The sequence below is a fragment of the Mirounga angustirostris genome, unplaced genomic scaffold (genome assembly GCF_029215605.1).
Source record: "Mirounga angustirostris isolate CCGP_5_RB_7025 unplaced genomic scaffold, mMirAng1.0.hap1 SCAF_7, whole genome shotgun sequence".
NCBI classification, from domain to species: domain Eukaryota; kingdom Metazoa; phylum Chordata; class Mammalia; order Carnivora; family Phocidae; genus Mirounga; species Mirounga angustirostris.
The window spans coordinates 33629783-33654097 of NW_026991715.1; the positions used below are offsets into that span (position 1 = coordinate 33629783).

The following is a 24315-nucleotide window of genomic DNA, read 5'->3' on the forward strand; positions in this document are numbered from 1 at the left end:
TCTTCACACCCTTCCCAAACACTACTGATCCTTCCCTTGGCCCTTGGGCCCTGCTCCCTACCTCATCTCTTGCTGCCACCGGTCCTGCTCTCTGGCTCTGGCCACATGGCCCTGCTGATAGCTACTTGGACATGTGCAGTTTCTTCTACTGGGGATGCTTTGCATCACCCCTCCCCCTACTCCCTTCACCTCCCTGGCTCTTACTGGCCTATATTATAGGTCTGCTGTCTTCACAGAGACATTATCTCCTTTAGGAAGCCTTCCAGATCCCCCAACCCAAGGCAGGCTGGACTGTCAGAGCCCAACTGGCTGGCAGGGGGAGGCAGCCTAGGGACAGGCAGGTCGGATGGGTGGGTCAGGGTGCCCCAAGGCTCACTGCGCATGCGCCCCTGTTGCCGGAAGTGCTCTCTTCTAATGGACACCTCATGCTCTCCTGACAGCAATGAATTCAGCAGGCTGGTGGCCGGGGAGTATCTCAGCTTCTTCGACTTCTCGGGCCTGACTCTGGACCGAGCGCTCAGGTCAGTGGGGCTGGGATGGGGCGGTGTCCCCATGGGGTACAGGCCACACACCTGGATTCTCATGCCAGCTCTGTCATAAACTTGCTTGTACAACCTTGGGCGAGTGTCTCAACCTCCCCGGGAAGGCTGTGGAGAAGGGGCCATGAGCACGGCAGCAGCCCGGGGCCCCAGTGAGTCCTGGCTCTGTGGTGGGCTGAGTGCAGGAAGGTGGGAATGCCATGATGTGAGGCTTTGGGAGCCGAAGGGCATAGGGCTTGCCTGCATGGAGTGCTTCCTGTTTGCCAGAGGCAATAGGTCTTTCCGCACCCTTCCGACTTGGCCTAACTACACCCCTGGAGGGTAGGTGTTATTGCTGTTCACAAATGAAGAACCAGCCATTAGGTGAAGTGATTCCCTGCAGTCACTGAGGGAGGAGATGGCAAAAACGGGATTTGACCTCAGGTCCTCTTGGTGTTTGGACACAGACAGTAGCCTTCAGGAGGGTCAGGTGCAGGCTCCGGGGGGTGGTGGTGGTGGTGTGTGTGTGCGTGGAATAAAGTGCAGCCCGGTGTCTAGCAGCCCCTGGTGGCAGGGCCCACAGGAGACAGCATGCCGTGGTCCTTGGGGTGTGGGGGGACAGCGATCTCTGAGCTAAGTGGTCCCCAAATGTTAGATCTTCTGTGTCCCACACACATGTCTCTTACACTTTAAAAAATGTATTTTCCATTCTTGTTTCTCTACTTCACTTGGGATATTTTCTGTTGACCTGCTTTTAGTTCACTTACGCTTTTTTCTGTGTCTAATATGCTGTTAAGTCCACTTACTGAGTTTTTACTTTTTATTATATTTTTCAGTTCTAGAATTTTCATTTTGTTAAAATTAAAACAAAATAGATTCTAATTCTCTGGGGGAATTTCTCATTTTTTCACTCATTTGCTCCATCTTTCCCTCTCTTTTTGAACATATTAATCCTAGTTATTTCCAAGTCCTTATTTCAAAGCCTGCTCATCCCAATATCTGTATCATTGGAATCATCTATATCTGTTTCTGTTGTCTCTTCTCTTAGTTTTGTGTCATACATCCTGTCTCTCTGCAACCCAGTAATTTCTTTATTAGATGCTGTGTGCTTTGTATAGAATTAGGCTCGAGATTATTATATCTTCCTCCAGTGAGGGCTTACCTTGTCCTTTGCTAGGCAGTTAGAGGGGGGCAGGGGTTGCACTCCTAATCCAACCACGGCTGAGCTGAGGAAAGGCTGCACCGAAGTTTGGTAAACTCAGGGATCCCCCATCGTCTTTCCACTAGAAGTCTAGTGTGTTCACTGGGGCCTCTCCCTTTGGTGGGTCCTGAATCCTAATTGTGTTTCCTCAGTGTGGCAAGAATGTCAAAAAACAAAACAAAACAAAACAAAACAAAACCCAGTCCCTTTACTTCTCAGAGGCTTTCTGCTTAGTTTTTTAGCATCCTGCCCCTCACATCTTCAGAACTTGGCAGACGTCTCAAAGGGAAAACCGGCTGTATAGTCACGGTCCCTTAGGTCTCCAGGTTTGTGTCTTCAGCTCTGTGAAGCCACCAAGTCTTCTGCCTCTTGCCTTTGCCCATAATCAGCAATGCCCCCAAGGAAAAAGCAGCTATAGATGAACCCCTCACCTCAGCTCTCTCCTCTCCAGAAGTCTAGCCCTGTGGTCCTTATGGCACCGGTGGCTTCCAGAGAGCTTAAGAGAGATGTATTCTGTCTGGCTCATCTCGGGTTCTCAGGGGAGGTGTTGGTCTGCTGCAAGGTGCTCTATCCTGAGCTGAGTCTGAAGTTTGCTTTGGGATGAGGGAGAGTGGTGGGAGAAGATGTTCAGTGGGTCAGGTCATGATCAGAGGCCTGGGTGCTGTGCTGGAGAACCTTGTATGCCAGCCCAGGAGATACAGGCTCAACCGCAAAGGCACTGGGGAGCCACAGAAGGTATTGGGTGTAAAGCAGTATTTTGGGGGGTAGTGCTGGCAGCCTTTGATCTGGAGGCATGCAGGCTTCTGAAGAAGGTCTAGTGGGAGAGGATAGGCCTGAGGTGGGCAGTGGGGCCAAAGGAAAAGATTGGTGTGAGAGGTCATTCAGAGGATTGAGTAGAGGGATGGGTGGTGCCAAAGAGCAGGGGAGTGGGTAGGCAGTGGTGAGGCTGACCCTGGGGGCCACCTCAGAGTTTGGTGGTGGCTGTGTTACACTGGGGCTTGGTGAGGACCCTTGGGGAAGGAATGTTTGGACTGGGGAGTGGGAGCTGGGATGGATGGCTTGTAGAAAGGACAGGTCAAGGCTGGGATGGGGGATGGATTTTAAAAAGTCCTAGTGGAGTGTGGTTAGAGGAGGGAGGGGCAGAGCTGGGTGCCAGATGGGAGGAAGAGAACAGGGAACAGGAGAGACCAGGGCGGGGAAGGGGGGGCTAGATGGCAGACAGCGTGTTTTTGTATGGCTGTTAACTGACTGGGATTGAAGAAGAGCGTGGTCTGTAGTTTGGGATGCCTTGGGAGGCTCAGAAGGTAAGGGTTGGCCAAGATGGGCTCATAGGGCCCAGGGTGCCTTAGGAGCAGCAGGAGAGAGCATAAAGCAAAGTGGGCTTTCCAGAAACCAAATGAACCATAGTGAAATTAGGAATGAACTAGTCTCAGGAACCCTGGATAGATAGAGGCTCAAATTCGCGCAGTTTGCAGTTTTTCTTTCCAAGAAGTGTGCCTAGGCCCCATCTCCCAGCCCCTGTGGTTTTGGGATCAACTCTTAGGGCCCCTGAGAGCCAGTGGCTTTTGAAGTGGGCCAGGAGAGGGGGGCAGAGCTGCCCAGGAGAGGAGGGAAGGTCCTTGCAGACAGCTTCAGCCTCCCCAGAGGCATGGAGCCGTGAAGGTGCCTGTCCTGTCCAGGGTGTGAATATGGTACGGGAGACAGGTGAGGGGGAGGTTGGAGGGAGGGGAGGGTGGTGGGAACATGTCCTGGGAAGGACAGAGCAGGAGGAGCTTGGTGCTATCCTGAGTGCTCTGGGGAGCCAATGACAGGTTTTAAGCAAGGGTGAGTCTCAACTGCATGTGTGTTTAGAAAGGCCACTCAGTGTCTGCAGGGAGGACGCATCGGGGAGGTGCAGGGGTGCCCCCGTCTGGAGGCCGCTGTGAGTGTGCTGGGCATATGATGAGGGCAGAGGAGGAGGAGGGTTTGAGATCAAGGATGAAGAACAAGTCACTGGCAGCTCAGACTTGGGGTGGGGGAAGGCTGAGGGAGGCCCAGATGGGGCTTGGGGCTTGGCCGGTGGCACATCTGGTGAGGAGCAGGAATGACTGAGGAGGAGCAGTCTGCGGGGACAGGTGTGGCCTGTGCAGACCTCGCCAGAGAGGAGGGAGAGAGAAGTGGGCATTTATCCTGAATAAGGGCTGACGGCAGCGCTGAGGGGCTCATCTGCCTTTGTTCTTCACACTCTGTCCCCTGCCTACTTCCTGGAGGACATTGAGGGCTGAAATTCTAAAGCCCCCTAGCCTCCACACCCCAGAAGCTATCCTGGGGAAGGTGCTGGGGCACGGGAGCCCTGGCTCCTTCTGGCGGGTTTATGTGGGGTGCGTGCGTGCGCGCGTGCGCCTGGTGGTGGTGGTGGTGGTGGTGGTGGTGGTGGTGGTGGTGGTGGTGGGGATTCCTGCCCTGGGTGAGGAGCCGTACTGACTGAGGGACTCTAGAGGTCGTCAGCATCCTTGAATTGCCCTCCAGAACCTTCCTGAAGGCCTTCCCGCTGATGGGGGAGACGCAGGAGCGGGAGCGGGTCCTGACGCACTTCTCCCGCCGGTACTGCCAGTGCAACCCGGAGGACAGCACCTCGGAAGGTACGGCTGCCTGCCCTAGCTGCTGCTCCGCGGGGCCGCGACTCCCCCCCACCCCCGCCAGCTGCCACTTCTGTCCTGCTCACTATACATGGAATACAGGAACTGCGGCACCTGGAATGGGGTCTGCTTGCTGGACAAGAGACCTTCCAAATGTCTTGCCTGTGGTCATTCTCCGTGCCTGGAAGTCCTCTGTCCCAGATTTGGTCTTGTGGTGTTTCGTTCTCCCTGGTCCTCCCCATCGCGACGCTGATTCTTGGTGCGGTGGGAGGCCTGGTGCGGAGGCCTGGGGTGGGGCCCTCTTAGTCCACTTAGCAGCAGGACTTTCCCTGTGGACGGACCTGAGTCCCAGGACCAGGGGGACGGGGCCACTTATTGGAGGAGACACAGGCCACGGTAGGGACATAGTCCAGGACCCAGAGCCACTCCCGGGTCTGAGTGTCAAGATGAGTTCGGTCACAGGAGGCAGGAGTCTGGCCTATGGCAGGCCCAGGGTGCTCACCTCCCTCTGAGGGGAGGGGTTGGCCCTGACCTGGGGCAGGCAAGTGACTCTGGTGCTGTGGTGGGTATGGGGCAGGGAGCATCCCATAGGTCCTGGGCCCTGAGGTGCATTTGGCTGGTGGCTGGCCTCTTCCTGTCTCCAAGGCTACCAGGTTGGCTCTGTCAGGAGACAGTTGGGTGGCTGGGTTTGGAGAAGAACTGGGTCCTTACACTGAGGATGCCACCATCTCTGATTTAGATGGGATCCACACACTCACCTGTGCTCTGATGCTGCTCAACACGGACCTGCACGGACATGTGAGTTGGGGGAGGCAGGAAAGGGGCGTGTCCTCTCACTGACCCACCCCATGTTGTCCTGGGGCTCGCCCTTTCTCCAGCCCCCTTCCTGACACCTGCTTGCTGGCCATGGTTCTTTAAGCAGACCTGGGAGTTGGGCAACTTGGCTTCTAGACTTGGCCCTGTCTTTATCTATCTGAGATCTGCCTGGGTCCCTGCCCCCAAGCAGGACAGTGAGAACAGCTGAGGCACGGGGGAACTAGGGTGTGCTAGATAAGATGTGCCCCCCGCCCACAGCTGTGTCGACTCCAGGCATTGCTAAAAGATCTCGTGCTCTACCCCTACCTACAAGAGCCACCCCCGGGGCTACCCTGTCCTGCAAGTCCGAATGTGGCCCTCCTTGGCCCAGGCAGCCCCTACCCGTCAGATGGTAGGTCATGACCTCCCACCACCAGGCAAACAGTGATGTGACAGGTGGGTGCTCCAGGCTATGAGGCTATGTTCTCTCAGCCCCGGGCTTCCTCAGTTTGCTTGTGGCTCAGTAACTCCTTCTTCTTTCCTCCATCTGCTCCGGGGACCCCCCTCTTTGGGCTCTCTTGCCCTCCTTCAGGTGGTAAGTGTAGCTGGTGGTGTGCATGCCCTGTGAGCCCAGACCCCCCATCTCCATGTTCCCCTTCTGTGTTCCCCATCACCTCATCTGGCCCTACCAATCACTGCCCCGTCATTGCTCACCTAGCAGTACTCAGAGCCCCTCTGTTGGGTTGGGGATCTTTCATTAACTCCTGGGGACAACAGGCCAGCAAGTCTGGTTCTGGAGTTAACCAAGAAAGCCCAGGGCACAGAGTGGAAGAAAGAGCTAGGACAGACCCAACTTCAGATCCTACTCTTGCCTCCATGTGGAAGCTCTGTGACACTGGCCCTCTCTGCGTGTCAGGTGGGAATAATGATTTCCTGACAAGTGTCCTGGGCAGAACGGAGAGAATTAATATGCACAACACCAAGTGTCAGGGTCTGGCACCTAGTGAGGATTTTATCATGAATAATGTCATTACATAAGAATAACAGTGGTATCCATTACTGATATTAAAATTTGAATGATGGAGAGCCCCAAGGCCTAGCCTCCAGATCCCTGCAGGGTCACGAATATGAAGACTGCAGCCTGACGGCAACCTCAGCAGGCCTGGGTACAGTGGGACACCTGGCCTGGGAAGGGTGACAGCCTTGGTGACCTCAGCATAGTCATCCTGTGATGACTTCCATGTGTCTGCCTGGGCTGGCAGCCTGAGCGTGGAACAGGAGAGGAAATGTATATACTCCATGGGAATGTCACCGGAGCTACTGCCCATCAACCAGCTAACGTTCTCCCAAGAGGGCTCACTCTGTTTATGGAGAGCAGGTGTCGCTAGCATACCTCAAAAGGAGCCCTAAACATGCCTCCTGCCCCCCAGCCCCATCTTTGGCTGAGCTTGAGGGCAACCTCAAGACCCAGTTACAGCTGTGCTAAGTTCTGGAAAGCCTGCTCCATGGTTAAGAACGGCAGTAGCCACTATCCAGTGACCCCTCAGGCCACGGATACCCCTAAGCTGGGTGGGCCCTAGCTGCACCACCCCCCTCCCCCCACCCCCCTGCCCCACATCATTGCCTGTGGCTGAAAAGAAACATCAGCCCCTTCCCAGAGCAGAAGTGGGTGGGACAGGATGGTGGTATCTGCAGCCAATAGACCTTGAGGATCCCCGCATTGTCTCTTGAGGCAGTATTGCAAAAGGATCAAGAGGAAGGGTTTTGGTCAGAGTCCCCCGTATTTCCCCACACAACAGCTGTCTGGCCTGGGGCAAGTTACTTACCTCACTAAATCTCAGATTGCCCATCGCACACTTGCTGTGGCTTCCGGAGACCGCAGGTAGCCCAGGGCTTGTTGCAGTTCTGTGAGCTCTCCAGAGGCCCCCCGCGGGAGCAGAGCTCTCCCCTCTGCTCTCGGCGGCTCTTCGGCATCTCAGGAACGTGGGGCCTGCGAGGGCCCCAGAAACAGCTCCGGTCAGAGAGGGAGGCAGTAAGGCCGCTGACGGAGGGTTGGGTGCATGTTCTTCAGATGCACAATTTTAGTAGATGTTTCATGTGGGCTTGAAAAGAAAGTCCATTCTGCAGCTGGTGGTTGTCATGTTCTGTATGTGTAGATAAGGTCAAGTCTTTTAATTGTGTCGTGCAAGTCTTGTACATCCTTAATAACTTTTTATTGTGGTAAAGGACACATAATATTCCGTTTTAGCCATTTTGGAGTGTGCAATTCAGTGGAATTAAGTACATTCACGTGGTGTGCAATCATCGCCCCTCTGTACTTCCAGAACTTTTTCATCACTCCAAAAGGAACCCTGTGCCCATTAGCAGTCACACCCCATTCTCTCCTCCCTCCAGCCCCTGGCAACCACTGATTTGCTTTCTGTTTCTATGGATTTGCCTCTTCTGTGTATTTCATGTGAATTCAGTCATACAATATGTGGCCTTTTGTGCCTGGCTTCTCTGACTTAGCGTACGTTTTCAAGGTTCGTCCATGTTCTAGCATGTGTCAATACTTCATTCATTTTTAGGACCAGATAACATTGCACTGCATGGATAGACCACAGTCTGTTTATGCATTTACCTGCTGATGGATATTTGGGTTGGTCTGCCTTCTGGGTATTGTGAATCGTGTTGCTGTGAACATTTGTGTACAATTTTTTGTTTGTTTGAACACCTGTTTTCAATTCCTAGGAATAGACTAGCTCCCTCACATGTGAATTCTGTGCTTAACTTTTTGAGGAACTGTGAAAATGTTTTCCATAGTGGCTGAGACGTTTTAAATTCCTGCGGCCAGTGCACGAGGCTTTCTGTTTTTCCACATCCTGATTAACACTCCTCCCTCCCCCTTTTTTTTTTAAGATTTTATTTATTTATTTGACAGAGAGAGACACAGCGAGAGAGGGAACACAAGCAGGGGGAGTGTGGGAGGGAGAAGCAGGCTTCCCGCAAAGCAGGGAGCCCGATGCGGGGCTTGATCCCAGGACCCTGGGATCACGACCTGAACCAAAGGCAGACACTTAACGACTGAGCCACCCAGGCGCCCCAGCACTGCTTTTCCTTTTTACTGATTGATGTCCTAGTGGGTATGAGGCGGTATCTCATTGTGGTTTTGGTCTGCATTTCCCTGATGACTAGTGACGTTGGAGTATCTTTTTGTGTTTTTGTTGGCCATCTGTACATCTTCTTTGGAGAAGGATCTATTTGAGTACTTTGCCCAATTTTTTTTGGATTTTAAAAAATTTATTTAACAGTTGTAGTAAAAAATATTTTAAATTGTGGTAAAATACACATAGCATAAAAGTTACCATCTTACGTAGTTTAGTTCCGTAGTGTTAAGTGTATCACGTTGCTGTGCAACTAATCTCCAGAACTTTTTCATCTTCCTTGAAACTCTCTACCTAGTAAACGACTACTCCTCAACACCCCGCTCTACCTTGCCCCTGGCATCTACCGTTCCACTTGATGCTTCTGTGAATTTGACTACTCGAGGTTCCTCAGACAAGAGGAGTCAAAGAGAATTTATATTTTTGTGACTGATTTATGCCACTTAGCATAATGTCCTCGTGGTTCATCCATGTTGTAGCCTGTGACAGAATTTCTTTCCTTTTTAAGGCTGAATAATATTCCATTGTCTGCATGTATCACATTTTGTTTGTCCTTTCATCTGCTTATGGACACTTGGATTGCTTCTACCTTTTGGGTTCTGTGACTAATACTGCTATGGACATATGGATGTGCAGATATTTCTTTAAACCCTGCTTTAAATTCTGTTTGGGCAGGGGGCACCTGGGTGGCTCAGTCCTTAAGTGTCTGCCTTCTGCTCAGGTCATGATCCCAGGGTCCTGGGATTGAGTCCTGCATCAGATTCCTTGTTCTGCGGGGAGTCTGATTCTCCCTCTCCCACACCCCCTGCTTGTGTTCCCTCTCTCGCTGTGTCTCTCTCTTTCAAATAAATAAATAAAATCTAAAAAAAAAAAAAATTCTGTTTGGGTATATGCCCAGGAGTGCTATTGCTGGATCATATGCTAATATTATTTTTCACTTTCTGAAAAACAGCCATACTGTTTTCCATAGTGACTGAACCTTTTTATACTCCTACCAGCAGTACACACATTTTTCAATTTCTCCACATCCTTGCCAGCACTTGTTTTCTGTGTTTTGATAGTAGCCATCTTAATGAGTGTGGAGTTATATCTCATTGTGATTTTGATTTACACTTCCCAAATGATTAGTGATGTTGAATGTCTTTTCATGTGCTTATTGATCATTTGTATATCTTCTTTGGGGAAATGTCTATTTAAATCCTTTGGGGCACCTGGGTGCCTCAGTTGGTTAAGCCTCTGACTTTTGGTTTTGGCTCAGGTCATGATCTTAGAGTCGTGAGATCAAGCCCTGTGTCGGGCTCTGTGCTCTGTGGGGAGTCTGCTTGAGATTCTCTTCCTCTCCCTCTGCCCTTCCCCCTCCACGCGCATGCTCTCTCTCTCAAATAAATAGGTAAAATCTTAAATCCTTTGCTCACTTTTATTTTTTATTTCTCAAAGATTTGATTTAAAATTTTTTTTTTATTTAAAAAAATTTTTTTAGAGAGCACACACATGTGGGGGGACAGCTGGGGGTGGAGGTTGGGGGAGGGCAGAGCAGGAGAGAGAGAGAGAGAAAGAGAATCCTAAGCAGGCTCCACATTCAGCACAGAGCCTGATACATGGCTCAATCTCATAACCCTGAGATCATGACCTGAGCTGAAATCAAGAGTCCTACACTTAACCAACTGAGCCACCCAGGTCCCCCTTAAAGATTTTAAGTAATCTCCACACCCTTCGTGGGGCTTGAACTCACAACCCCGAGATCCAGAGTCGCAGATTCCACCAGCTGAGCTAGCCAGGTTCCCCAAAGGATTTGCTCATTTTTAATTGCATTGTTTGTGTTTTTGTTGTTGAGTTTATATATTCTGGATACGATACCCTTATCAGATATATGGTTAACAGAAATTTTACCCATTCTGTGGGTTGTCTTTTTATTCTCTTGATACATCTTTTGATGCACAGAAGTTTTTAATTTTGATGAAGTCCAATTTATCTGTTTTTTTTTTTTCTTTGTGCTTGTGCTTTTGGTGTCATTTAAGAAACCATTGCCAAATCCAAGGTTATGAAGATTTACTCCTATGTTTTCTTCTAAGAGTTTTATAGTGTTGGCTCTTACGTTTAGATCTTTGACTCATTTTGAGTTAATTTTTATATATGGAGTAAGGTAAGGGTCCAGTTTCATTCTTTTGCTGTGGATATCCAGTTGTCCCAGCACCATTTGTTAGAGAGACTATTCTTTCCTCATTAGATGGTCTTGGCCATGTTAATTGACCATAATATTACAATATGTAAATGTATCAAAGTAACACACTGTATGCCTTAAACGGATGCAGTGCTTTATGTCAAATTTATTCAATAAAAAAGTCGATTGTCCATAGATGTATGGCTTAATTTAGAGATCTATATGTCTATATTTATGCCAGTGCCACACTGTCTTGATTATGTAGGTCTTTAGTAAGTTTTGATATCAGGAAGTGTGAGTCTTCTAACTTTGTTCTTTTCCAAGATTGTTTTGGGTATTGGGAACCCTTACAATTACATATGAATTTGAGTATAAGGTTTTACAGTTCTATAAAAAAGGCCTTTGGGATTTTGATAGGGATTGTATTGAATCAATAGATCAGTTTGAGGAGTACGGTAATAGTATTACCATTGTAGCTATATTAAGTCTTCCAATCCATGAACACGACAGGTCTTTCTGTTTATTTAGGTCTTTAATTTCTTTTTTTTTTTTTTAAAAGACCCAGGCGCCCCTAGGTCTTTAATTTCTTTTAGCAATCTTTTATAGTTATTAGTATACAAGTCTTTTATATCCTCGGTTAAATTTATTTCTAAGTTTTTAATTCTTTTTTTTTTTTTTAAAGATTTTTATTTATTTATTTGACAGAGAGAGACACAGCGAGAGAGGGAACACAAGCAGGGGGAGTGGGAGAGGGAGAAGCAGGCTTCCTGCAGAGCAGGGAGCCCGATGCGGGGCTCGATCCCAGGACCCTGGGATCATGACCTGAGCCAAAGGCAGTCGCTTAACCGACTGAGCCACCCAGGCGCCCCTAAGTTTTTAATTCTTTTTGATGTTATTGTAAATGAAATTGTTTTCTTAATTTCAGTTTATGATCATTCTTTACTAACATTGATTTTTATGTGCTGATCTTGTATTCTGCAACTTTGCTGAATGTGTTCATTTTTTGGTGTATCCTTTAGGATTTTCTATATACAAGATCATGTCATCTATGAATAGAGATAGTTTTACTTCTTCCTTTGTAATTTGGATGCCTTTTACTTCTTTTGTTTGCATAATTGCTCCGACTAGAACTCCTAGTACATGTTGAAGAGAATTGGGGAAACGGCACTCTTGCCTTTTCCTAATCTCAGGGGGAAAACTTTCAGTCTTTCACCATTGAGTATGATGTTAGCTGTGAGTTTTCATAAATGCCTTTTATCATATTGAGGAAGTTCTATTCCTAGTTTGTTCGTTTTTTTTTTTAATCATGAAAGGAGTGTTGAATTTTGTGAAATGTTTTTTTCTGCATCAATTGAGATGAACATGTGGTTTCCCCCTCCCTTCATTCTTAATATTTATGTAGTGTATTACCTTGTTAGATTTCTGTATGTTGAGCCACACTTGCATTACTGGGATACATTCCATTTGATCATGGTATATAATCCTTTCAAAATGCTGCTGGATTCTGTTTGCTAGTATTTTGTTGAGGGTTTTTACATTTATATTCCCAAAGGATATTGTTACATAGTTTTCTTTCCTTGTGATGTCTTTTTCTGGTTTTGTTATCAAGGTAATGTTGGCATTATAGAATGAGTTAGGAAGTTTTCCTTCTTCGTCAGTTTTTTGGAAGAGCTTGAGGAGTATTGGTGTTAATTTTTCTTTAAATGTTTGGTGAAGTTTACTACTGAAGCCATCTGGTTTTGGGCTTTTCTTTTGTGAGGTTTCTGATTATTGGTTCAATCTTTTTACTTCTTTTTTTTAAAGGTCTTATTCATTTATTTGAGAGTGAGAGAGAGTGAGAGAGAAGAGAGAGCATGAGCAGGGTGAGAGGCAGAGAGAGAAGCAGACTCCCTGCTGAGCAGGGAGCCTGATGAGGGGCTTGATCCTCGGACTCTGGAATAATGACCTGAGCCGAAGGCAGATGCTTAACTGACTCAGCCACCCAGGTGTCCCTGAATCTTTTTACTTTTTATAGATCTATTCAGATTTCCTATTTCTGCTTGAGCATTTTTAATAGTATGTTTCCAGAATTTGTCCATTTTATCTAATTGTTGTTAATGAATTGTTTAGTATTTTTGTTCTTTTGTTACTGAGAGAGCAGTGTTAAAATTTCCAACCAAGATTGTGAATGTGTCTTTCTCTTTTTGGTTCTGACAATTTTTGTCTTTTATTTTTTGAGGCTATGTTATTAGGTGCATATACATTTAGGATGCTTATATCATCTGGTAGATTGGCCCTTTTATCACTATGAAATGTCTCTTTATCTCTAGTAAGGTTTCTTGTCTTCAAGTCTATTTTCTCAGATATAGTGTGGTTATGCTAGAGTTCTTTTGTTAGTGTTTGCATGTGTCTATTGCCATCCTTTGTTTTTAAGTTTTCTGTCCCCTTATATTTAAGAGATATGTCTTTTTTTTTTTAAAAGATTTTATTTATTTGCGAGAGAGAGAATGAGAGACAGAGAGCATGAGAGGGAGGAGGGTCAGAGGGAGAAGCAGACTCCCTGCTGAGCAGGGAGCCCGATGCGGGACTCGATCCCGGGACTCCAGGATCATGACCTGAGCCGAAGGCAGTCGCTTAACCAACTGAGCCACCCAGGCGCCCAAGAGATATGTCTTTTATGATACACTTTTAAAAAAAATTAAGTCTGATAATCTTTACCTCTTAATCTGACCACTTAATGAATTACTAATATAATTAAATTTAAACATACCAGGATACAATTTGTTTTCTCTGACTTATCAGTTCTATGTTCCTTTTTTTTCTCCTTTCTTGCCTACTTTTGGATTATTTAAGCATTTTTTAGAATTCCCTTTTATTCCATTAGCCTGTTAATTGTTTATTCTTTGAAAATTCTTTTTGTTGTTTGCAGTGTGCATCCTAAATTATTAATGTACTTTTTCCAGTTCCCAGGCAATGACATCATCTTAAAACACCTTAACTCTATTTCTCCATTTATTGCCCTCTCAGCTTATATATTACTGTTGTCATCTTAAACTATTAGATCTTTCTCTATACTTTATTTCCCAGAAAACTTTCTTTCTTTTCCTTCCTTCCTTCCTTCCTTTCTTTCTTTTCTTTCTTTCTTTCTTTCTTTCTTTCTTTCTTTCTTTCTTTCTTTCTTTCTTTCTTCCTTCCTTCCTTCCTTCCTTCCTTCCTTCCTTCCTTCCTTTCTTCCTTCCTTTCTTTCTTTTCTCTTTCTTCTTAGTCTTAGTCTTAGTCTTATTCTTCTGTAGACTCTGTGCTCAGCGTGGAGCCCAACACAACCTTGAGACCTTGAACTCACAACCCTGAGATCAAGACCCAAGCTGAGATCCAGAGTCAGACACTCAATCAATTGAGCTACCCAGGTGCCCTTCCCCAGAAAACTTTCTTATCATTGTTTTATATAATCAATATTCATTTAGATTTAGCCACCGTTTTTGTTGCTCTTCATTCCTTTCTGCTTCTTCATGCTTCCATCTGGGATAATTTTCCTTCTGCCAGAAAAAGTCCCTTTAGTATTTCCTTTCTTAATTTCAACACTTGTGTTGAAGTGTGAGTGGGGTGTTTCCCCAGAGGTGTTTCCTTGGTGGGCCTTGAATTCTAATTTTTGTTCTCCAGTCCTACTGACTGCTCAGTTGCTCAGCCTTTTGGTCACTGCTTGTGAACTGGCAAATGCTTCAGGTAGGAAACCTGCTCCTTATGGGGCTCACATCTCCATGCTTCCCTTCTCGCAGGATCTTTACCCTTGAAGTTCTCACTGCTCTTACATTTCTCTAGTGTCTTCACATAGGTGTTTTAATATTTTGACCAGCATTTGTTTCTGTTAGGAAGATTCATTTGCAACAAGATAGCCTGTCATTTCTGGGATTGAAAATATTGCCTGGTTATTTTTTGATTTTGAACTCCTGACTGGTGGCTGGGGAATGTTCAGTGCGTGAAACCCAGACATTATTGCCTCATATCCCTCTATTACGAATGCACACATAAGTGGCTACATATGAAAATACATATATGTACATGTAGAATATACACATAAACATATGAAACATACTATATCAAGGTATATGTAGGATTTTGTCTCCTTAATCTTTTGGAAAGGTGTAGAAAATTCTTGTTTGTCAGCTACTTATAAAGCCTTATATCCTTGTTTCCTAGATTATTTTCTGTGGTATATGAATGTTCCACATGATGTTAATAGATTCTCTCTCTTAAAATGCTGACAAGGTCAATGAATTTGGGAGCCTGTACATGGAATCCTTCCTTTGGAGACTCTCAACACACAAAGCATATTAAAGACTCTGAAACATGTAAATAAACTTATTTGATTCTGAAGTCTTTTTGTGGGGGAATACCTATTCCCATCTGTAGGTAAGTCTTGGAAAACACTGTCTTATAGCCAACCTAAATCCACAAAATCCTACAGCAATAAGTATCTGGTGTTCAAGGGTCTTCGTCTTCACAAAGGTGAAGTGCCACCCAGTGTGTCCTCAAACATGGATATTGCAAGAAGAGTCTGAAAGTATGCACATCAGGTGTTGGGTTTGGAGGGCTGGAGCCCCTCTGCTATTCAGTGGTTTAAAAAAGGCAGAACTTGGGGTACAGTCGTTTCCAGCTCTTTGTCTTTTTGTGCCTTCTGGCATGAGACCATCTGCTCGGGTTCCCTTGGTCCCAGCCCAGCTCAGCATGGGGTATCCATGTGTATTGGTGGAAATTGATTTTTGATTCTCTTAAGACCAACCTCTCCCTCACTTCACCTACCTCTCGGAGGTCTTGCCGCCCCTCTGTGCAGGTGAGAGGGTGAGACAGTTGTGACGGAATACACAGAGCTTCTGCTCAGCAGCCAAGAGGCCTGGGTTCAAGTCCTGGTGCTGTGTGACCTTGGGAGAGTTAACCATGGAGTAGCGGGTGAGAGCATGGGCTTTGGTATCAGACACACTCAGCCCTTCCACTTCCTTGCTGTGTGATCATGGGCACGTCACTTCACCTTCCTACACCTCAGTTTCCTTACCTGTCAAATGGGGATAATAGTAATACCCACCTCACTTTCTCCTTGTTATGAGAAGGAAATATAATAATGCATGTCAAGTACAATACCTGAAACATACTAGGCACCTGGTAAATGTCATCTGTTACGTTATTTAATCCAACCTGACTCTATCTGGGCTTGAGGAAAACTCTAACTCCTCATTGAGGATCATGTAGAATCTTGAAAGTAAAAAAGAGTTTTGTAAATTCTTGGACACAAAGGGAACTCTAGGCAGTATTTTTCATTACTACCCTTGATGCTGCTTCATCCCTTCCGGCTGGGCAGGGCAGGGTGTGGGGATCATACCAGCCTCCATCCCTACTCAGGCAGAACCATTTCTCCATTACAGAACATTGGCAAAAAGATGTCCTGCCAGCAATTCATTGCCAACTTGGACCAGCTGAATGATGGCCAAGACTTTGCCAAAGACCTGCTGAAGGTAAAACCTGTTAAGGGTTCCCATGCCCCCAACTGTACCTGGAGTGGGTGGGGAGGAGAGAGGTCTCTGCTCCACTAAATCCTGACAGTGTAGATTTAAAAAAAAATCTCTACACCAGGTTGCACCTGGGTGTCTGACTCTTGATTTCGGCTCAGGTCATGATCTCAGGGTTGTGAGATCGAGCCACGCTTTGGGCTCCATGCTCAGCAGGGAGTCTGCTTAAGATTCTCTCTCTCCCTCTCCTTCTGCCCTTCCCCTCCTCAAATAAATACATAAATCTTTTTTAAAAAGCAAGCTCTGCACCGAACATGGGGCTTGAACTCATGACCCCAAGATCAAGAGTCACATGCTCTACTGACTGAGCCAGCCAGGCTCCTCTGACAGTCTACATTTTTAACACTGGGGTCACGGTTACCATGACTTTGGGATAGAGTTAGTGACCATCCAGTTCAACATTTGACTGTTGCATGTTCCCTGAGTTAGGCAGAGGGGTAGGCTTTATGAGATTTGTTTTTAGCACTGCATTCTCTTCATTGCTGTCATGATAAGCCTCAAAGCTACCAACAGTTGTCATAGCTGCCGCAGCCATCACTGACTACCTCTCTTTCCACCACCGTCACCACAACTGTCATTGTCATCACCGCAGGGAGAAACCCACCCATTTCTCCAACATCACCAGGAATTAAGGGATACTAGTTTACTCCTGAGGCTGAAACCCAGGGTGGAACTCTGGCCTTTCAAGCCTGGTCAGTTCTCTGCCTTGGAGGAAGAGGAGCAGGTTTTTTGGAGGGTAAATGAGGAGTTCAGTTTTATTTTTTATTTTTATTCTTTAAAGATTTATTTATTTGAGAGAGAGAGAGTGCGAGAGTGAGTAGGGGGAGGGCCAGGGGCAGAGGGAGAGAGAGAATCTTAAGCAGGCTCCATGCCCAGCTCAGAGCCTGATGCAGGGCTCGATCTTACCACCCTGAGATCATGACCTGAGCTGAAATCAAGAGTTGGATACTTAATCGACTGAGCCACCCAGGTGTCCCAATGAGTTAAGTTTTAGATAGTGAGTTTGAAGGATATGGTGATACCAGGTAGGTAGTTAGATAGTGAGTCTGGAGGCCAAAAAATAAAACATTGTCTCCATCACTCTTATCATAATTATCTTCTTCTTCATCAAGAAGGGCTTGTTAAGAATGTATTTGTAAGTGAGATAAAATAATCCCAGTCCCAACAGCCACCTATCCACTTCTCCCCATCTACCTATTTACCCAACCTCCCATGCCCCCATCCTTTTATCCATTCACCTACCCAGAAACTCATTCGCCTGCCCCTACCCTACCCATTCACCCATCATCCACACATACACCTCCTACATCCTTGCACCCTCACCCACCCACTAATTACCCCACCCATCCACCTACCCACCAACCTATCTACCCAACTCTTCCTCAAATCTATGCACCCATTCATCTAAACAATCATCTACCTACCCATCCCTCATTCATTCATCCATTCAACAAACAGCTGTGAATCAAACACCCATTTTGCCCCACTGGCTGAAAAGATGCTTCCTCACTGCATCCACATTACTAGAGGTAGATGGAGATTTCTTTGACTCTTCATCTGAACTCCTCTCTTTCTCTTTTCCCCTGCCCTAGACCCTTTACAACTCCATCAAGAATGAAAAGCTGGAATGGGCCATGTGAGTAGTGCCCATGGGCACAGGTATGGGGAAAGTGAATTACTGGGAAGCAAAAGGGGGAGTGGCTGACGGTGCAGGGAAGGCACTCCTGTCACTCTCCATGGTGCTGATTTCTCCCAACCCACAGCTCTGGTGACCCCTGTCCAGCTGGCCGCACCAGGTGTTGAGTTCCCCTTTGGGTACATTTTCTGTCTTGATAAAAATGTTAAACTCGTATGGAATTGATTAAACTGTGACTTTAGTTTCATGATGTCCACAACTTATTTTCTGTACTGGGGATATTGCCACTATTACCAATGACGATAGCTCTTTCCCTTTTGGGAGGTAGGTAGACAGGAGGCACGAATCCCCCTATAACACCAAGAATATGACCATGTTTAGGTAGTGACTGCTCTTGGCAGTGGAGAGAGGTGACTGCCCCCTAACTTCTTCCCCTGCAAAGGCAGTGAGACTTGGAAATGCCCAACCATCTGGAAAGAGGTGTGGTGACCTTGCTGGGTGGGGAGACTGGGAGGCTCCTGGGGAAAGTGGCTGCCCCACCCTCCTGTGCACCCCCGGGCAGCCTTGGTCTTTGGGTCCTTGTAGAAATCACAGGTAACGATTGTTAAGAACCCCACAAACCTTGGGAAGAGCTGGCATTCTTCTCCCAGGGCTCTACTGGGGATCCTAGACTTTAGGGCCCTCATCTACTGGCCCAGCGTGTGTCTGTAGGGCTTGGGCAGATGCTTCAGTCTGGCTGTGAGTCACTGCTCCCCGGGACTGGGCTTTCAGGGTTGGAGAGAGGAGAAGAAAGACCAGGAATAAAACTAGTAAAGGTCTCCAACTTTGTGGTCAGTGGTGAGGATTAGAGTTTGGAGGCCAAAAATCACAGCTCAGATGACAGGGGTCAGAATTGAAGACTGAGGGCAGGGGTCAAAGATATGGATCTGTGATCTGGAATTGGAACCTCCTTATCTCTGCTCTTCACCTCTGACTGTTTCCCAGAGAGGGGCTGGTGGGGAGAGAACATGTCCATGTGGGGCTAAGGCTTCCATGGAGGTGGTGCTCAGGCCTAGCATTTTCCTAGTGATGAGGACGAGCTGAGGAAATCACTCTCTGAGCTGGTGGATGACAAGTTTGGGACAGGCACCAAGAAAGTGACACGGATCCTGGATGGTGGCAACCCCTTCCTGGATGTCCCGCAGGCTCTCAGTGCCACCACCTACAAGCATGGTGTGCTGACTCGGAAGACTCACGCCGACATGGATGGCAAGAGGAGTGGGTGTCAGGCGGGGGAAGGGGCACGGGGAGGGATGCTAGTTCGGGGGAGAGGGCCTGGCCCCCGTGGTCACTCCTCTGGGGTTGCACATCCAGATAGACATGTAGGGGCATGCAAGGGAGGAGATATCGGGGTGGGTGGTTGTGGCCACACTACCCATACCCCCATCCCTAGCACCCCGTGGGAGGCGTGGCTGGAAGAAATTCTACGCGGTGCTCAAAGGGACCATCTTGTACCTACAGAAGGTGAGAGACTGCCCCAGAGTCCTTACCCAGGAAGGGCCAGTGCAGTCCTCCAACCGGCCCCTGTTTTGTGGTGCCCAGAGAGTCCCTGGCAGGACCTGGGGCTTAGGCAGATGCTGGGTCCTTCCCTCATTAAAGCCTGACTCGGGCTCATAGAGCTTTGGGTTTTCAGGGAGGGGTCTTGCAAATGCCCAGGGGCTCAGAAGATACGCAGTGGAAGCTCTTTCTGGGCCTTGGGACAAACCAGGGTGTGGAGCAGAGTGGCCGGCAGGCTTTGTTGGGTGGGCATGGCACTACGGGGGCAAGAGCTGAAGAATGGAGGGAGTGGAGGGATAGGAGGGACAGCACGAGGAAGTGTGGGTTAGTGAACCTGAGCCTGGTGATGACAGAGGCTTGCCTGCCCCTGCTCCACCTGTCCAGGATGAGTATAAGCCCGACAAAGCTCTGTCTGAGGGCGACTTGAAGAACGCTATTCGTGTGCACCATGCTCTGGCCACCAGGGCCTCTGACTACAGCAAGAAGTCCAACGTGCTCAAGCTGAAGACGGCTGACTGGAGGGTCTTCCTCTTCCAGGCACCGTAAGTAGGAGTGGGAGTCCCCTCCCTCCCACCTTGGGCTCAGGGCCTGCAGCACCGAGCCTGGACCGCACCCTACTCCACATCCGCTTTAGGCGAGGTGCTGTCAGCTTGCCCTGCACGTCGGCCATAAGAGTGAGTGTATCTGCTTGGCACAGACCAACTGCTGGGGTCCCCTGAAATACAGGTTCTCAAGTGTGGTCCTCTCAGCATCTCCAGGAAATGCATTAGAAATGCAGTTTCTCTGACCCCACCATAGACCTACGGAATCAAACTCTGGGGCTGGGCCAGCAGTTGTATTCTAACAAACCCTCCAGGCGATTCTGTTGCACACTGAAGTCCCTAAATTGGGGGCAGATGGAGCCTTAATGAATCATCCTTCACTGTAAATCGGGGTGGGGAAATGGATGGGAAAGACTTGTCTCATAGTTTCCCTGGAAGGCCTTCTGTCCACTCCTCTACACCCTATCCTGTGACTTGAGATTGGAGCTTCCATGTGTCAGACAAGCTTAAAAGGAGGGAGGCTGGTAGGTGACCTCTTAGGATGGGAATGTGCATTGTGGGCGAGATAGTGGGGCACGGACAGGAAGCCTGAGTGGGGATACCACTTGCCTGTTGCCTCTAGGATCCAGAGATCCAGGGATCAGCCTGGCCCACTGGCTTTAGGGCCTGTTACTCCATGGCTATTAACTCTGGACCTGGACAGCTTTTATTTCATGGTAAAATCCAGGTCTTGCCTAGAAGCTGGGACAAAGGCAAGCTCCCTACACAGACTTGACTGGGTCCATCGAGCCCCCATCCTGCCATCCTCCTTCACTCCTTTGTCCCCCTTTGTGAAGGAAGTGGCTCCCTCCCTGTACCAGGCTAGCGGTGGGTCCTGGGTGCTGGGTAGGGGACAGGGAGTCCTATTGTGAGGAGCTGGTGCCCTCTCCCCTCTCCCCTCTCCTCCTGTCCCCAGGAGCAAGGAAGAAATGCTGTCATGGATCCTTAGGATCAACCTGGTGGCCGCCATCTTCTCAGCCCCCTCCTTCCCTGCTGCTGTCAGCTCCATGAAGAAGTTCTGTCGGCCCCTGCTGCCCTCCTGCACCACTCGCCTCTGCCAGGTATGAGCTCCTGGGACCCCAACGCCACCTCCTCAGGCTGCATCCAGCCAGGCCCCCTCCATTCAACAGCCTCTACCTCAGCTCCTATATGGTACCTGGCCTTGGGCTAAGAGACAAGGTGAAGAGACAGATCTTCTCCTTCATCCCCATTGCACCTCATCCCCATTTATAGATGGGAAGACAGGCCACACGCCACACAGAGGCCTGTGTTCTTCTCTGCCAATGGCATGGTATCCTGTGGATGTCATTTTGGGTCTGTGGGCATGGTGCGTGTCTGAGCATGAATGCGAGAGAATGTGTGTGTCACAGGAAGCCAGAGACGGGTGAGATTTGGCTGGCCCTTCATCAAGTGCTCTTTTGCTGCCTTTACCTACCCTTAAGTATTTTATTTGTAATCCTAAAAAAAACTCTTACTCATCAATACTTGAGTTTTTCAGGGTTTTTTTTGGAGAGGACAGGATAAATGGTGGACCACCACTTGGGAGGTGGAGGGCAGGAGGAGCGCCGTACTTCTTGTCTTTGTCAGGGCCCTTTTCATACTGGGCCCTTGGCCTGGGTCTCTCCGCCCAGAGCCCCTGCGCATGCACAGGCAGTGCGCGTGCCCACACACATGCACACCCCCACCCCCCAGGCACACGTATACCATACAGGCACACGCGTATGTGCATACACACCTGCTGTGTACCCACACCCCCACTACACACATGCATCACACATACGCACACACATGCAGCTCGTTGCCCACACAGCAGCAAGTGGTCTGGCTGTACTTCAGTGGGTGGGACGTGTGTGCGCACTTGTCTGTGAGTAACGGTGTCTCTGACTCTCTGGGTATGATCCTGGGTCTGTGACCATCGTATGAGCCTGGGCAGAATCCGAGAGAATGTGTGCATCGTATGGAGCCGGGGTAGCTGAGGCCAGACCCTTCCTTGGTCCACTGTGTTTGTGTGTGCATGTGAGAGTCCATATGAACCGGTGTGGGGGCGTTTCTGGTGGGATTGTGTGTCTGTGTCAGGGAATGTCTATGTGCACATTCTCGTGTGAGGGTCTCTCATCTCCTGAGCCTGCCATGGATTTATCTCGGAGGACTGATGCCAGTGAAAGCAAGGCAGGAAGGAGGAGGGTGGAGGGGCACTCCCTCAGGTCCCCCACATATTTGATGACCCTGGCCAGGCTTCAGTTTCCCTTTGTTGAAGCAGACCCAGCATGACAGGTTTAGACCCACGCCTTTGACATCTTGAAAGTGGAACCTCATAGTCTGGGACTTGTCTATGCAGGAGGAGCAGCTGCGTTCTCATGAGAATAAGTTGAGGCAGGTGACTGCAGAGCTGGCTGAGCACAGGTGTCACCCCATCGAGAAGGGCGTCAAGTCCAAGGAGGCTGAGGAGAACCGGCTGAAGGAGCACTATCTCACTTTCGAGGTGGGTTCTCCTTGGGGCTGATTGCGAAGGACAGGGCTGGGGCAGAAGGAGGAAGCCAGCTCTTCTCCCTCCTGTCACCAACATCATTCTGCAGCCAGGGGCTCCTGGTTTAGGGGTTCTCCACTTTGGGGGCTCCCCTGAGGCAGTCGTGAGCCACGCATGGCCTCCTGTGGGCCAGTCTCCGCACAGTCCGGCTGCCAGTTGTTAATCAAACAGTTGTGCCCTCACCTGTGTCTCTCAGAGAGCACCAGGTGGGCCTCACCCTTCTCCAAGCCACTCCTCACCTCCACTCCCCCCATGACCCAGCCTCTTGGGGAGCTGTTACAGCTGAACCATAAACAGCTCAAGCCCACCTGCGTGACCTATCCCGCGTTTGTCTCCTTTTCCTCTTCCACAGATGTTTATCGAGCACAGCAACTAGGTTCTCCCTTCTCTCCATCTTGTCTCTCCCTGCCCCCCTACCCTGATTCTGCCTCCTGATGCTCTGTAAATGGGGCTGACGGAGCACCGCCTTCATTGGGTGAAGGAAAGGGGGTCAGCTTGGAGGAGGGAGGCAGGAACCACTTGTCCCCTTTGGACTGGTCTTTGTATTGACCTGCAGGCGGGGGTGGACAATATGAAGGCTGAGATTGAGCCTTTGGGGCAGGAAAGGCAGGAAGTCACCCATCTCAGTCTCTGGATTTCTACGTTGCTTTTCTATTGAGGTGTGAGGAAGAGAGGAGAGTTCCCAAGAGATATCCTGACCTTTTGAAAAACAAAACTGTACTGCTTTCAAAGTCTTCTCAGACCCACTCTTTCTGCAGTGTAAGAAAAAAAGGGTTGGCAAAAGCTACAGTGGACTGATCACTTGCCAATTGTCAAGCATGATCACCCTCACTCCCTTGTACTGATGGATTTAATCCTCATGTCAACTCTGTTGAAATGGGTTCTGTTATCCCCATTTTACAGATGGGAAAATTGAGGCTTAGAGAGGGCAGATCACTTGCCTGAGGTGACAGTTAAGAAGTGTAGGAGCTAGGATCCTAACCCAGGCGATTGATTCTAACTCCAGCACTCAGGTCTTTCTCACTTCCCCCTGGCTTAACTGGGGGAAGGGGGTGTGTAGGGGAGGTGAAGCCCAGCAATGAAGGGTCTTTCTGCTCATGTGGCAGAGTTGCATGAGAACAGTGTCTCCTCACCTTTAGTCTTTGCTTCTTCTAGGACCTCAGCCTCTCCTGACTGTGGTGAGGTGTGGAAGCTCAGAGTCAGGCTCTCAGACATGGCCGGCCAAATTTCCCTCCTAAATGTTTACCAATTTATAACACATTTTTTTAAAGGGTGGGGAAGGGGCAGAGGGAGAGAGAGAATCTTTTTTTTTTAATTTAAATTCAATTAGCCAACATATAGTACATTATTAGTTTCAGATGTAGAGTTCAGAAATTCATCAGTTGCGTATAATACCCAGTGCTCATCATGTCACGTGCCCTCCTAATGCCAGTCGCCCAGTTACCCCATCCCCCCACCCACCTCCCCGGGAGAGAGAGAATCTTAAGCAGGCTTCACACTTAGCATGGAGCCTGACACAGGGCTTGATCTCACAACCCTGAGATCATGACCTGAGCCGAAATCAAGAGTCTGATGATTCACGACTGAGCCACCCAGGTGCCCCCCCAATTTATAATACTTTAAATAGCTTATGAATGTACTTGTCTGTTCTTGCCCTCACCAACACTGGACACTCCTGAATGTCTTAATCATCATCAATCTGATAGGTTTAATAAGGGGTATCTCATTGCTATTTTAATTTGGATTAAAAATTCTTTAATTGTGTGGGGCACCTGGCTGGCTCAGTTGGTTGAGTGTCTGCTTTGGGCTCAGGTCATGATCCCAGGGCCCCAGGATCAAGCCCTGTATCAGGTTCCCTGCTAAGCAGGGAGCCTGCTTCTCCCTCTCATCCCTGCTTGTGCTCTCTATCTCTGTCTCTCTCTCTCAAATAAATAAAGAAAATCTTAAAAAAAATTTTTTTTTTAATTGTGGTAAATACACATAGCATAAAATTTATCATCTTAACCATTTTAAGTGTATAGTTCAGTAGTAGTAAGTCTACTCACACTATTGTGCAACC

General features: G+C 48.3%; 1 protein-coding gene across 1 annotated transcript in view; it reads left to right on the plus strand.

Moving 5' to 3' along the window:
* PSD2 (pleckstrin and Sec7 domain containing 2) overlaps positions 1-24315 on the plus strand; it is a 48296-nt gene that overhangs the window by 19406 nt on the left and 4575 nt on the right. Inside the window, exons 5-14 of the mRNA XM_045886613.3 lie at positions 441-521; positions 4228-4340; positions 5077-5135; positions 15833-15922; positions 17569-17612; positions 18679-18869; positions 19045-19115; positions 19533-19690; positions 20646-20790; positions 22068-22211. Of these exons, the coding sequence (XP_045742569.1) occupies positions 441-521; positions 4228-4340; positions 5077-5135; positions 15833-15922; positions 17569-17612; positions 18679-18869; positions 19045-19115; positions 19533-19690; positions 20646-20790; positions 22068-22211 (1096 nt within the window). The remainder of the gene's footprint in view (positions 1-440; positions 522-4227; positions 4341-5076; positions 5136-15832; positions 15923-17568; positions 17613-18678; positions 18870-19044; positions 19116-19532; positions 19691-20645; positions 20791-22067; positions 22212-24315) is intronic.